The sequence below is a fragment of the Strigops habroptila genome, chromosome 2 (genome assembly GCF_004027225.2).
Source record: "Strigops habroptila isolate Jane chromosome 2, bStrHab1.2.pri, whole genome shotgun sequence".
Taxonomy (NCBI): domain Eukaryota; kingdom Metazoa; phylum Chordata; class Aves; order Psittaciformes; family Psittacidae; genus Strigops; species Strigops habroptila.
In genome coordinates, this window is record NC_044278.2 from 122579470 (window position 1) to 122593173 (window position 13704).

The 13704-nt window shown below is 53.8% G+C and overlaps 1 protein-coding gene across 6 annotated transcripts in view; it reads left to right on the forward strand.

Moving 5' to 3' along the window:
- Positions 1–13704, forward strand: part of STIM1 (stromal interaction molecule 1) — a 67904-nt gene that overhangs the window by 27490 nt on the left and 26710 nt on the right. For all 6 annotated transcript variants that reach the window (XM_030473253.1, XM_030473283.1, XM_030473268.1 and 3 more), the window contains 3 exons: positions 3271–3385; positions 7203–7314; positions 8348–8463. In XM_030473253.1, coding sequence (XP_030329113.1) covers positions 3271–3385; positions 7203–7314; positions 8348–8463 — 343 coding nt within the window. The remainder of the gene's footprint in view (positions 1–3270; positions 3386–7202; positions 7315–8347; positions 8464–13704) is intronic.

The following is a 13704-nucleotide window of genomic DNA, read 5'->3' on the forward strand; positions in this document are numbered from 1 at the left end:
CTTCTCTGGGAAAAGTCTGTGCCAGCGCCTCAGCACCCTCACAGGGAAGAGCTGCTGCCTCAGAGCTCATCTCAATCTCCCCTCTGGCAGGTTAAAGCCATTCTCCTTGGCCTGTCCCTCCAGGCCCTTGTCCAAAGCCCCTCTCCAGGTTTCCTGGAGCCCCTTTAGGCACTGGAGCTGCTCTAAGGTCTCCCCTTCAGGAGCCTTCTCTTCTCCAGGCTGCCCCAGCCCAGCTCTCTCAGCCTGGCTCCAGAGCAGAGCTGCTCCAGCCCTCGCACTAGCTCCGGGGCCTCCTCTGGCCTCACTCTAACATGCACTAAGGGCAGATCTGTTTTTAAGGTGTGCTTGGTGTGCAGCTCCATCCATGAGCAGCTCCTCGAAGGAGGTGACGGCCCATCCTGCATCCTGCTCCCCGCCTGTTGACAGTGATGTTCTCGCACAGCAGCACCGTCCCCTCCGGTGTCCCTGGGGGTTTGTTGTGGTGATCCTGTGCTGGAGGGGAGCTGCAGGAGATCACTTTTCCCTCCTGTTCTCTGAGCTAAATATACAGAGCAGCAGCTGATCCCCGGTCCTGGCGGGAGCTGGCAGCCGCTGCCTGTGGCGCTGGGTGACATTGCCACGTCCCCTCCCGGTCACGAGCTGACGGGCACCAGCTGCCCTGCAGGAGCTGCCCGAGTTATCCCATTATCCACGGGAAGAATGGGACAAGGGGAATGGCTTTAACCTGCCCGAGGGGAGATTGAGATGAGCTCTGAGGCAGAAGCTCTTCCCTGTGAGGGTGCTGAGGCGCTGGCACAGACTTTTCCCAGAGAAGCTGTGGCTGCCCCATCCCTGGCAGTGTTCAAGGCCAGGTTGGACACAGGGGCTTGGAGCAAGCTGCTCTAGTGGAAGGTGTCCCTGCCCGGGGCAGGGGTTGGAGCTGGAGGAGCTTTAATGTCCCTTCCAACCCATTCCAGGATTCCAAGAACAGTCTCTCAGCTGGACAGGCAGAGAGACAAGAGGCACTGGGTCAGGCTGCAGGGACCTGCTGGTGGCCTTGGGAACATCTGCAGTGGATTTGTGGAGAGCCTGGAAATTTCAAACCTTCTCAGATACTTTTCATGCCCTGTCTGATAGTAAAACACAATCCCCTTATCGAGAGATAACTTATCCTTGTAGTTGTGTTACACGCTGGCAAGAGCTGTGCTAAAGCTGCTGCCTGGGAATCGTGTCCTGGCTGGGGCAGGCAGGGATGTAATGGGAAGTTCTCTCTTCATTCTGTTGCCTATGGGGAACTGGACTGCAAGGGATCCTCTTTCTTGCTTTGATACCCACCCCGCTTACCCGGCACCTCAGGCAGCGGGCAGTGAGATCTCGAATCCTGTTGGTTGTTCCTCACTCTCCCTTAAACATTTTATACATTATTTTATACAGTTTTCTTCACCTTGGTGTCTTCTCTTTCTGGCCTGTCTTCTGAGATGGAAGAGGTGTGAGCTGGCTGGAGTGCATTCCTATTGCAGACGTGTGCGCGGAGTGCACCGAGATACATCTGCAGACCACACTGACTGTATATGTGTAGTCAGATATATATTTGTGTTGGGAGGGACCTTAAAGCTCTTCCAGTCCCAACCCCCTGCCACAGCAGGGACACCTTCCACTGGAGCAGGTTGCTCCAAGCCCCTGTGTCCAACCTGGCCTTGAACACTGCCAGGGATGGGGCAGCCACAGCTTCTCTGGGCACCCTGTGCCAGCGCCTCAGCACCCTCCCAGGGAAGAGCTTCTGCCTCAGAGCTCATCTCAATCTCCCCTCTGGCAGGTTAAAGCCATTCCCCTTGGCCTGTCCCTCCAGGCCCTTGTCCAAAGCCCCTCTCCAGGTTTCTTGTTGACTTCATTTCTCTCTCTTCCCAGCACTATTGGGTTAACACTTCTTGCAGGTCTCATTCACCTTGCCCTGCCTGCAGGCATCATCTTCGGTCTTGTGGTAAACTTTGGAGCTTTACTGTTCATCATAAGGGATGTACCCTCTTCTTTCTGGCTTTACAGCTTGTGTTAGTCTGTAACTATCAGATGATATCGGATTTGGGGCTGTTCCAAAGGCAGTACTGGATTTCAGAAACACTCCCTTGTCCCTTTGGTAGATTTTTTGGGGTTACGAGGTCTTGCCAAGGTGAGAGTGCAGGTGGCTGAAGAGGACTTTGATTTCTGTGCTGAGAGAGAGGAAGTAACAGGAAAGAAGGATTATTGCTGTCATAGGTATGTGTGTTGGAAATGCTGTGACCTCTTCTGCTGCTGCTGTGTCAGGAAAGGACTTGGAATGTGGTTGGTTGGAAAAAAGCAAATGTTATGGTTTGATGTGTGGAGAGATTGCTGCTCTTGATGAAGGGTGCAGCTCCAGAGCTGGCTCCAGCATGGCCCTGGGCAGGAATGTGCTCACTACCAGTGAAAAGGCAGCAGAGTGAAATGCTGGAACTGGGAGTAGAGAACAATGTGTTAAAAGCAAGGGGCAGGTCTGTGGTAGGTGATGTTATGTGTGAGAGCAACTCAGTGGGTCTCCTGAGACCCCCCCCCTGCAACCTGCATCCAGCTCTGGGACAGCAGCACAAGAGGGACATGGAGCTGCTGGAGCGAGGCCAGAGGAGGCCCGGGAGCTGCTGCGAGGGCTGGAGCAGCTCTGCTCTGGAGCCAGGCTGAGAGAGCTGGGCTGGTTCAGCCTGGAGAAGAGAAGGCTCCTGAAGGGGAGACCTTAGAGCAGCTCCAGGGCTTAAAGGGGCTCCAGGAAACCTGGAGAGGGGCTTTGGACAGGGGCCTGGAGGGACAGGCCAAGGGGAATGGCTTTAACCTGCCCGAGGGGAGATTGAGATGAGCTCTGAGGCAGAAGCTCTTCCCTGTGAGGGTGCTGAGGCGCTGGCACAGACTTTTCCCGGAGAAGCTGTGGCTGCCCCATCCCTGGCAGTGTTCAAGGCCAGGTTGGACACAGGGGCTTGGAGCAACCTGCTCTAGTGGAAGGTGTCCCTGCCCGGGGCAGGGGGTTGGAGCTGGAGGAGCTTTAAGGTCCCTTCAACCAAAACCATTCCATGATGAACTGAGGAGATGAAGTAGTTTTGGTCAGAGATTAACAGAGCAGAGATGCTGCATCTCAGACGTAGCAGAACTTTGCCATAGAAGTTATGTGAGAGCCTGTGGATGTAAGAATAAGGAAGGCAGGTGAAGGATTATCTTTAGTTTTTAAATACTCCTCATCTCCCTCAAAGCTGAATCCAAGTATAATCCTGCTGTTTCTTCTTCTCCTAGTTCTTGAGGGAGGACTTAAATTACCATGACCCAACAGTCAAGCACAGCACCTTCCATGGGGAGGACAAGCTCATTAGTGTGGAAGATCTCTGGAAGGCCTGGAAGACATCTGAAGGTAAGAAAAGCCAAAGAAGGCACTTGAAACAGCCTGTTCTACCCCTCGTACCATGAAAGGGATGAACACCGTGGATTTCTTGGCAGCACTGTGTGTCCCTCCTGGGAAATACATGCTGCTTTCTTGGCTGCCTTGTCCACGTCCACGTACTGTTCTGGCTTCCTTTTTGGGGGACAATGCAGGATTTCATTGGTCTTGGTACTTCCAAGCTGTTGATCCTGGCCTCTGACTACGGCCATAAAGGTATAAATTACTGTTGAGTTTCCCTGTCCCTATAAATGTGTATTAAAATAGAGCCAAGTAATGTCATATTCCAGATTCTCCTTCAAATACCCCCTTTCAGATGGTCCTGGGGTAGCAGCATCCTAAATATTCAACAGAGCTGTGTGGGAGTTCTCCTGCAGATCATGTTTTCCTCAGAAGGAATTTGCTGAACCTGAAAAGATCCTTAATCTGGTGAAGAGAAGGGAAATAAAGTCCTAAGCCTGGAAGTGGACACAAACCCATGGGATGCAGAAATAAGCCTGTGGCAGGGCATTGGAACTGGATGATGTTAAGGTCCTTTCCAACCTAAACCCCTCCATGAGTCTATGTTAAGTGCAGGCTGTTAAGAAACGGCATTATCCATCCTGGCAAGTTCACCCGTGGAAGTTGAGTCACTGGTGGAAACTTCCTGAAACTTCTGAATCTTGGAAGAAGCTTTAAAGTTCACTGATTCTTCCCTGGCTGCTGCAGGCTGCCCCATGCACTGAGCTCCTGGATGTTGGCAAGGAAGGTGTCCAAGGGGGTCAGGAAAAGAATCATGGAATCCTGGAATGGTTTGGGGTGAAGGGCCCTTAAAGCTCAACCAGTCCCAACCCCCTGCCACAGGCAGGGACACCTTCCACTAGAGCAGGTTGCTCCAAGCCCCTGTGTCCAACCTGGCCTTGAACACTGCCAGGGATGGGGCAGCCACAGCTTCTCTGGGCACCCTGTGCCAGCGCCTCAGCACCCTCACCGGGAAGAACTTCCTCCTAATGTTTATTCCATTGTACAGCTGTTTATAGGCAGCTTTGCCTGAAGTTTGTCTGGATCTTGGCTGGGAAAGGGCAGAAATCATTAAGGGAGGCAGGAGAACGTCCCATGATACTCCCCAGGTCCCTTAATTGCTGAGCTGCTTTTGCTCTCTCTCTGTTGTGACACACGTGGGACCTGGCACATCTCTGGGCAGAGCTGCTCTGACATAATGGTTTTCCTTGTGTTTGGATTCAGTTCCTGCTCTGGCTTTCCCTTCCCGTCACTGTGTACATCCACTGATGAATTAAGTTACCACTTCCCAAGGGATGGTCTCATATGGAGCCAGCTTTGGAGTTTGAACTCCAGGAACTAGTGGGATCGCGCTTGGAGAAAAGGTCTGCTCCTGATGGGGGCATGAAAAGCAGCTTTGAGAGGACACCAGGGTCTGATGGGGACGGGTGCCTGGGGTGGTGCTGCCCATTTCATCTGGTTTCAAGCCAAGTGCTTTTCCTGCCTCCTGCTGCTGTTGTTCCTGCGCACACACGTAAAGAGGAAAGTTCTTTCTGTCCCCTAATTATGCAGAAATGCAGAGGTTGTGCTGCTCCTGCAAAGTGTTGGACTTGACAGATGTAGCCCTCGGCTCTCCCAAAGCCCATGGCTCTACCAAAGCCACTGGAGCAGCAGACAGGATCATGGCAGCAGGATGCAGGGCACAGGAGCTGCTCAGCTTTGCACTGGATGGTGCTGCCTGACGCCACCAGCTTGTTTCCCAGGGATTTCTTCCCCAAGTAAAGACCTCTGGAGATGTAAGGCCAAAAAGAGGAGGAAGCCGAGGGGTTCAGAGGATCCTGGGGCTGTGTGTGCAAAGCCAAGAGGTGGCTGTTGGTGTGGGGAGATGGAGGGCCCTTGAGGGACAAGCACAGTGTCACTGGTGGTGGCGGGGACACCCTGGCAGGCCTGGGGGGGGCAGGCAGCAGCGGTGCCCTCACTCCTCCTGTGCAGGCGGGAATCTCCATGGGCACCTCCAGGGAGCAGCTCATCACCCCCAGCAGTTCACACTGGGCTCTGCAGAGCTTGTTTGAGTCCTGCCCCATGGGCACCATTCCCACCGCAGCTGGTGGCTGCTCCGTGGGCAGGGACGGTGGCCGAGCGCTCTGGCCTCGTGCCCTGCAGCGCTGTCATCCTGCTGTGCTCCGTGCTGGCAGTGCTGCCATCAGGGAATCGGCATTCCCCAACCTGCTCCTGCTCTAACATCTTCCTTGTGGCCACAGAAACCTGGAGAGGGGCTTTGGACAAGGGCCTGTAGGGACAGGCCAAGGGGAATGGCTTTAACCTGCCAGAGGGGAGATTGAGATGAGCTCTGAGGCAGAAGCTCTTCCCTGTGAGGGTGCTGAGGCGCTGGCACAGGGTGCCCAGAGAAGCTGTGGCTGCCCCATCCCTGGCAGTGTTCAAGGCCAGGTTGGACACAGGGGCTTGGAGCAACCTGCTCTAGTGGAAGGTGTCCCTGCCCGGGGCAGGGGTTGGAGCTGGAGGAGCTTTAAGCTCCCTTCATCCCAACCCATTCCATGATGCTATGTATCTATACAAGAGGTTTCCCACGGTTCCTGGGCCAGCCACCGTTAACTGTGGGGTGTTTCCTTCAGTGAGGGACTTTGCTGGCTTTGTGTTTGCCAACATGCATCCGTGACTCATCATGGAGATGACATCTTCTTTTCAAGCCTTGCTCTCCATTGCTCAGCGCTTGGCTCTCGCTCCGTCATCTTTCCATCGAGGGCATTCAGCTCCCTGGAGGATGTTTCTCATACTTGTGGGACAAGTCACTGTTGACATTCAAGCTGTGCCATGGAGCACTGAACTTCAGCAGCTCGCCCTGGAGCCAGCAGGAAATGGGACTTTTCTCCACTTGACTGGTGGAAAGGGCATGTGAGAGAAGGACCAGCAGAGGCTGGGCCAGCAGCATGTGGGGTGGTGACCACCAGCATTGGTGACATCCAGCACAGTGCTTGCAGCTGCTGGAGCCTGCCCCATCCCTGGCAGTGTTCAAGGCCAGGTTGGACACAGGGGCTTGGAGCAACCTGCTCTAGTGGAAGGTGTCCCTGCCCGGGGCAGGGGGTTGGAACTGGAGGAGCTTTAAGGTCTCTTCACCCCAAACCATTCCATGACATTGTGCAGGGCTGCCAGGAGGCACTGCCTGTGCTCTCTCCTTTATCTGATGGCCTCATGGCCTGTTTTGTTCTTTCCTGAGCTGGAAGCACAATGTAAAACCAAGCACCATGAAGCCTTCATTGTCAGAGGCTGCTGTGGGGAACGCACCCGTCCTTTACCCTCCTTGGTGGTGTCTCCTAAGGGTAAATGTGTTGCAGCCCATTGTGTCTACCTGAATCTGTAGCAGCCTATTGTGCATAGCACAGACTCCCAAAATTGATCACACCAGCCACCAGCCAGAGGCTGAGGAGCTGCAGGATTTGCTGGAGCATCCCAGGGGGGTTATTTCTTGGCTAATAGTCCACAGGATTTAATGTCTCGACCCAGCTTACTTCATACTCAGTAGGAATGTGTTTAAACATCAGGGGTTGGACGGGGCTTGGAGCAACCTGCTCTAGTGGAGGGTGTCCCTGCCCATGGCAGGGGGTTGGAACTGGAGGAGCTTTTAGGTGACTTCCAACCCAAACCATTCCGTGATACTAATCTCTAGTGATACTCTTCCTTTGCTGAAGGTGACAGGATGAGCTGTGCAGGGTGAGGTTGTGCTCTTGTTGCTGCCGCGATGACTTCAGTTGCTCACTAAAAATACTAAGCTGGTTTTCTGCCTCTCCCACAGTGTACAACTGGACTGTGGAAGAGGTGGTTCAGTGGCTCATTACCTACGTGGAGCTGCCACAGTATGAAGAGACCTTCCGAAAGCTGCAGCTGAGCGGACATGCCATGCCCAGGTCAGTGCTCCCCACACTGTCCTGTGTTCCTCTGGGATGGTGCCAGGGAATAAACCAGAGCTGAGGTGGCTCATAACATCTTGTGTGATTCCTCGGCACCAACAGAGCCAAGTGTCATTCCTGCTCTGCTCCAGTTACCTTTGGAGGCTTCACTTTGCCCTCGTGCTCTCAGGAGGGAGAGATTTAGCCTTAGGTGAGCGTGTGTCTGCTGTGGGTGAAGGGAGAGGCGCTGGCACAGGGTGCCCAGAGAAGCTGTGGCTGCCCCATCCCTGGCAGTGTTCAAGGCCAGGTTGGACACAGGGGCTTGGAGCAACCTGCTCTAGTGGAAGGTGTCCCTGCCCGGGGCAGGGGTTTGGAACTTCACTTTCTGGATGTCATCTAAGTAGCATTTACATTCCCAGTTCAAGGGCTACTAGTTATGTACCTCTGCAGCACTGGTATGTGGTGGTGGGAATCCATGCCCCTTGCTGCTCCAGCAAAGGAGACTTCTAAGGCTTGAGTTCATCAAGAGAATGAGTTGGCCTAAACCAAAAAGCTCAGTCCAACTCTTTGGGTAAAGGTTATTGTCATTGGAAGGGGCTTATAAACTGGCAGGGAAAGAGGGTTTCGAGGCAGTACTTGGTGTGCCCCAACAGTTCTTCCGGGTGAGAAGTGTGGGTTTATGGAAGATGTCAGAGGCTAGCAACAGAGCTTTGGTTACAAATAATAATATTAAGGATTGGTAGGACACCAAAAATCAGTTTTGATGGGAAATCAGGACCTGAGGTTGTTAATGAAACACACATGGCCTTGGATCTTCCTTCTCTCTCCATGTAAAGCCAAAGATGCTGCTGCTTATCTCCCTCCTGACATATCCTCTGTCAGAGATGACAGTATCTGAGTGATTTCTTTAGTTCTGATAGCCTAAGCTTGAAGCTTTCAGGTCCTGCTTATTGTGTTTCTCCTCCCGTAGCCTCCATGTTCCTAATGTTTGGTCAGTTATTAATCCCAATAGATATGACCAACCCTACTTTTCTTTCTGACTGTTCTCCAGGCTAGCAGTGAACAATGCCACCATGATGGGAAGTGTCCTGAAGATGACAGATCGAAGCCACAGGCAGAAGCTGCAGCTGAAGGCTCTGGACACGGTGCTCTTTGGGCCTCCTCTCCGTAAGTACCAGAATTGAGAGTCCTTTGACTGCTCCTCAGGAGGATCTGTCTCTGCTCAGACTTGAACAGCAAAGATAGATCCATGGGAAGCACACTTTGCCCTGCACAGGGTACCTCATCCCTGGTGTAATCCCTCTGAAACAGGAATGGCTTTGTCTCTGGGTTTATCGGAGCACCTCCATAGGCTGGCAGCATCCTGCCTGCTGGGCTTCTGTTTCATCTCTGCTGATGCAGACCCGCTGTCCTGCTGGGATCTCCTGTGTCTGTAGGGTAAAACCTTCCCGTGGTTCCTGTTCTTTGGTGTGGTGCAGCTGCCCAGGGGGGTCTGCTCAGGGCAGCCCCCTGCCTGCTGCCTGCTCCAAGGGAAGCTGCTGCTGGGACCAGCTCTGTCAGCCCTGGGGCTCGTCAGTGACTCAGGCTGCAGATCAGCCGCCTCCAGATGAGGGAAATGGCTTTATTCAGGATGGGAAGGCATTTGGGATGGACGAGAATGAGGGACTCGGCTCCTTTGATGCTGATTGCAGGCGTCTCTTGGCATCTGGAAGCTCTCTGATGCTTATCTCGGCGCTGCTGGGGTGCTCCTTTTGCATTCATTCCATCTGGCTCATGTCTAGTGTCTATTAAAGGGACTTTTGTCTCTCTCCCTCTTACTCATGCCTCTCTCATGAGCTTTAGGTGCTCTGGGGAGGTGAGCAGGGCCTGTTCCTGCTCAGAATCCTGCAGATGAGATGGATTTTATGGCAGACTGAGTTGCCTGAGCACACATTGACTGCTGTGTGCTGGGGCAACAACACAAGAGGGACGTGGAGCTGTTGAGGCGAGTCCAGAGGAGGCCCTGGAGCTGCTGCGAGGGCTGGAGCAGCTCTGCTCTGGAGCCAGGCTGAGAGAGCTGGGCTGGGGCAGCCTGGAGAAGAGAAGGCTCCTGAAGGGGAGCCCTTAGAGCAGCTCCAGTGCCTAAAGGGGCTCCAGGAAACCTGGAGAGGGGCTTTGGACAAGGGATGGAGGGACAGGCCAAGGGGAATGGCTTTAACCTGCCAGAGGGGAGACTGAGATGAGCTCTGAGGCAGAAGCTCTTCCCTGTGAGGGTGCTGAGGCGCTGGCACAGACTTTTCCCAGAGAAGCTGTGGCTGCCCCATCCCTGGCAGTGTTCAAGGCCAGGTTGGACACAGGGGCTTGGAGCAACCTGCTCTAGTGGAAGGTGTCCCTGCCGTGGCAGGGGGTTGGAGCTGGATGAGCTTTAAGGGCCCTTCCAACACAAACCAGTCTGTGAACAAGCCCAAGTCCCTCAGAGAGAAATGATTTCTTCCATTTATTGTGTTGGGTTTAAGCCCCCTGTTCTTGCACCTTCTCTTGTTTTCAGTCCGTGTTCAGATTCCTGGGAAAAGGTGCAATGAGGCAAATCTTGGGAAAACTGGCTGTGCAGAATGAACCAAGCAAAACTTAGGAGGCTTAGCACAGATAGAAGTTGGAACTGGATGATCTTGGAGGTCCCTCCTAATAGAAACCAGTCTGGGATTCTATCAGCTGGGTGAATTAACAGCCTGGGTTGTACAATCAGCCTCTTCTGCTTCCAATTGTTAAAAACACATACTCATTCGGGCACAATTTGATTTTTGATTTACACTTGGCCTGTGTTACCAGCAGAGCTCTTTGGTGGTCAGTGGCATTGCGCAGGGCTGGTGGAGACGTCGTGGGTGAGTGGCTGCTGTCACTGCTCCCCAGCACAGGCTCCAGCCAGGAACTCCTGTGCTGGGGGCGGGGGGCGATTTTTCAGTCAGTTCTTGGATGCTCTGTAAGTGGCAAGTGAATTATTCCATGGAATGGTTTGAGATTCAGGGCCCTGCTCCGTGTCTGAGGAGCTCCTTGTGCCACGTGGCTCTCGTGGCACTGGGGTAGGAACATCTCATGGTTGCACTGATGAAAGTGCTCAGTGATCCAGTGAATGTCCTGGTTGAGGTTGCTCAGATCAGTAAGTTCAGATTGTTGGAGATTGAGCAGTTTCCATGTGGGTATGTGACAAGAGGAAACAGGTTTTCAATAGCAGCAGCAGTAGAGTTTGATGCTTTTTAGGAGGTGATATTAGCTGTTTTCTGATGATTCTGGTTTGTCTCCAGCTCACACTGTGGTGTGCGATGAGAGGTTGTTTATCCAAACCTGGTTCCTTAAGGAAAGGCTTGCGAAACAGCTGCTTTCAGCAGCCCTGAGCAATCGGCACGTTCGGGAAGTGCTCAGTGACCTTTGAAGCAGCTTCAGAGCAATGATGGATTTAGTGCTTCTGGATGAGTTCCTGTTTCAGTTCTGCTGGGTGCTCAGCGCAGGTGGTCTCCTGGTCTGTGCTCTTGAGAGAGTGAAGCTGCTGCTGGTGGGATGTGGCTCACAGATACAGGATTCGTTCAGCCTGGAGAAGGCTCCTTAACGGGAGCCCTTAGAGCAGCTCCAGTGCCTAAAGGGGCTCCAGGAAACCTGGAGAGGGGCTTTGGACAAGGGCCTGGAGGGACAGGCCAAGGGGAATGGCTTTAACCTGCCAGAGGGGAGATTGAGATGAGCTCTGAGGCAGAAGCTCTTCCCTGTGAGGGTGCTGAGGCGCTGGCACAGACTTTTCCCAGAGAAGCTGTGGCTGCCCCATCCCTGGCAGTGTTCAAGGCCAGGTTGGACACAGGGGCTTGGAGCAACCTGCTCTAGTGGAAGGTGTCCCTGCCCAAAGCAGGCTGGGATTCTATGAGTTTCTCAATGAAGCCAAATTACTCTTGTGCTCGGGGGTGCCTTCCTCGGGAGAAGACCTGCAGGGAAAAAACAGCTTGGCTGAATTTAGCCTTCGTTCCCCATATGTTCCTTCCCCAGAATGAAGACTTGAATTCTTCTGGTCATCCTGTATCTTCCAGTGTAAAGTTGTAGGAAGCAAATGGCTGCATTACACCCGAGCGAGTTCTCCTTCGAGTTCCTTCTCTGCTTGTCTGGAGTGGAAGCTGCTGATGTTAGTCCAGTGCTGCTGAGCTGAGCCTGGTTGGCCCTGGGCACTGGAGGTGACTCAGCTCGAGGTGGGGCTGGCAGGGATTGCCCCACACAACACCTAAACCTGCCTTAGCTGAGGCCTTGTGCTGCGGGGCTGGAGGCATCTGTGCTGGCACCGTGCTGGGCAGGCTGGCACCAGGCTGGGCAGGCTGGGAACACGCTGGGCAGATTGGGAATGGCAGCAGCAGAGGAAGCAATAAAGGAGAAAAAAGCTGGAGTAGGTGTGGGTGGTGGAAACCAAACCAAAACCACCCCAGCAAGTCAGCCTGGCAGCCTCCTCGGGGCGTGAAGTGAGAGGGATTCAAAGCTCCCTATGTGCAGCAGCTTGCCAGGAGCTGCTCCTTAGGAAGAGGATGTTGTGATATTTCATCCGGCATGGAAACGGGGCCAGAGTTCATCTTGTTTATTTTTTAGTGTGGAATTTACAAGTGAATGTTTTCCAAAAAATGCTGGAACTTGTCTGTGGTGTGTTGGGTGATGGATCTTGTGCCTGGGAAGATCAGGAGAGCAGTGCTTGGATGTCAGCTGAGGGCTTGGAGGGGGGTCCTGTCCCTCCCCCTGCGGGGATGGACCCTTCACTGCAGTCAGGGGCACGTGTGTTTTAGCTGTGATTGTAAATCCCTCAAGGAAGGGACCTTAAAGCTCCTCCAGTTCCAGCCCCTGGTAATGGGCAGGGACACCTTCCACTAGAGCAGGTTGCTCCAAGCCCCTGTGTCCAACCTGGCCTTGAACACTGCCAGGGATGGGGCAGCCACAGCTTCTCTGGGAAAAGTCTGTGCCAGCGCCTCAGCACCCTCACAGGGAAGAGCTTCTGCCTCAGAGCTCATCTCAATCTCCCCTCTGGCAGGTTAAAGCCATTCCCCTTGGCCTGTCACTATCAGTGCCCCTGGTGAGCCCCGTTCTGGCCATCCCTCACCCAGGGCAGCTCCCTGTGCCACCTCTGTACCATATGTCTGTTCACTGGTGCCTCCCAGTACTGGCTTTGCCAGTTTGGCGCCAGGCTGCGTTTCCTGGTGCTGCTGGGCTCAGGGTGCTGCAGGAGGGAAGATGCTGCTCGTCTCTTCCCCAGCCCCAGTGTCCCTCCTGCTCACTGCAGAGCCCCTGGCCTGGGCTGCTGCACATCCGGGCTGGCCACAGGACCTGTCTCCATTGGGAAAACGCTGCCAGGTCACAGCCGAAGTGTTCCCAGAGAGGGCTGAGACTGGAACAGTCACTGGTGGAGGGGAGAGGTGCTGCTGGAGTTGTGCTGGAGCAGCTTGCCTCACTGAGGAACAGCCCAGGGTGGGTTTGAGATGGTGCCAGGATATTTCATCTGCTTCTGGGAAAAACACAGCTCCTGGAGCAGCTCAGCAGTGTCTGGAAGGGATCCGGGTTTGCAGGAGAGCTGATCTGAATGAGGAGGTGGTTCCTCCTCTTTCTTAGTGTGCATCTGGGGTGCTGCAGTGTCAGTGTCAGAGCAGCGCCCACAGCCCTCACTTCCCTGTGCAATGGAGGGGGTTCCTTCCCGAGCTGGGATCTCACTTGCTGGGATTGCATGAGCTGGGATCTCACAGCTTCATCTCTTGTGTTTAATGCTGTTAATGCATCGATCCAGGGCTGGTGGGCTGGGGGCAGCATTGAAAGGGAATGATGTTGATAGTTTTCAGCAGGAGCTGATGTTCACTCCATAGAATTCCAGAGGTGAATGTCACAGGTATTTAAGGAACAATATATCTTTATTGTCCTAAAGGTAAAAAAATGACAGAGCTCTTCATAAGCTGTAGAAGTTTTGCTGAGCCATGATCTTTATGGATCTCTGCTGAAAGCCTATTCATCTGCTCCTGATGGATGAGAAGGGATTATTCCTTAGCTTCAGAAATTGCGGGTTAAGCCGAGGGGGGTTCCCTGGAAGATGTATGGCTGCTCCTGCCCCACTCCCGGAGAACAGGAGCAGCTCCTGTGCCCAACTGTGTCTGGAGCCCCACCAGCAGTTACCTCCATCTGCTTTGCACCAGGGCACCAGGTCCAGCCTTGCGAGGATGAGCTGCTCATCACTGGTGTGAAGTTCAATGCAGCATAAAAGCTTGGTGAGGAATAGGAAACTCCCAGCACAAACACAGCCAGGGGGAGACTGGATGGAGAGCAGCCCTGAGCAGAAGGACTCTTGGGGTCACTGTGACCTGGCAGTGTGTGCCAGAAACCTCCCGTGCGCTGGGCTGCACCCCCAGCAGTCCTTAAAGCTCCTCCAGT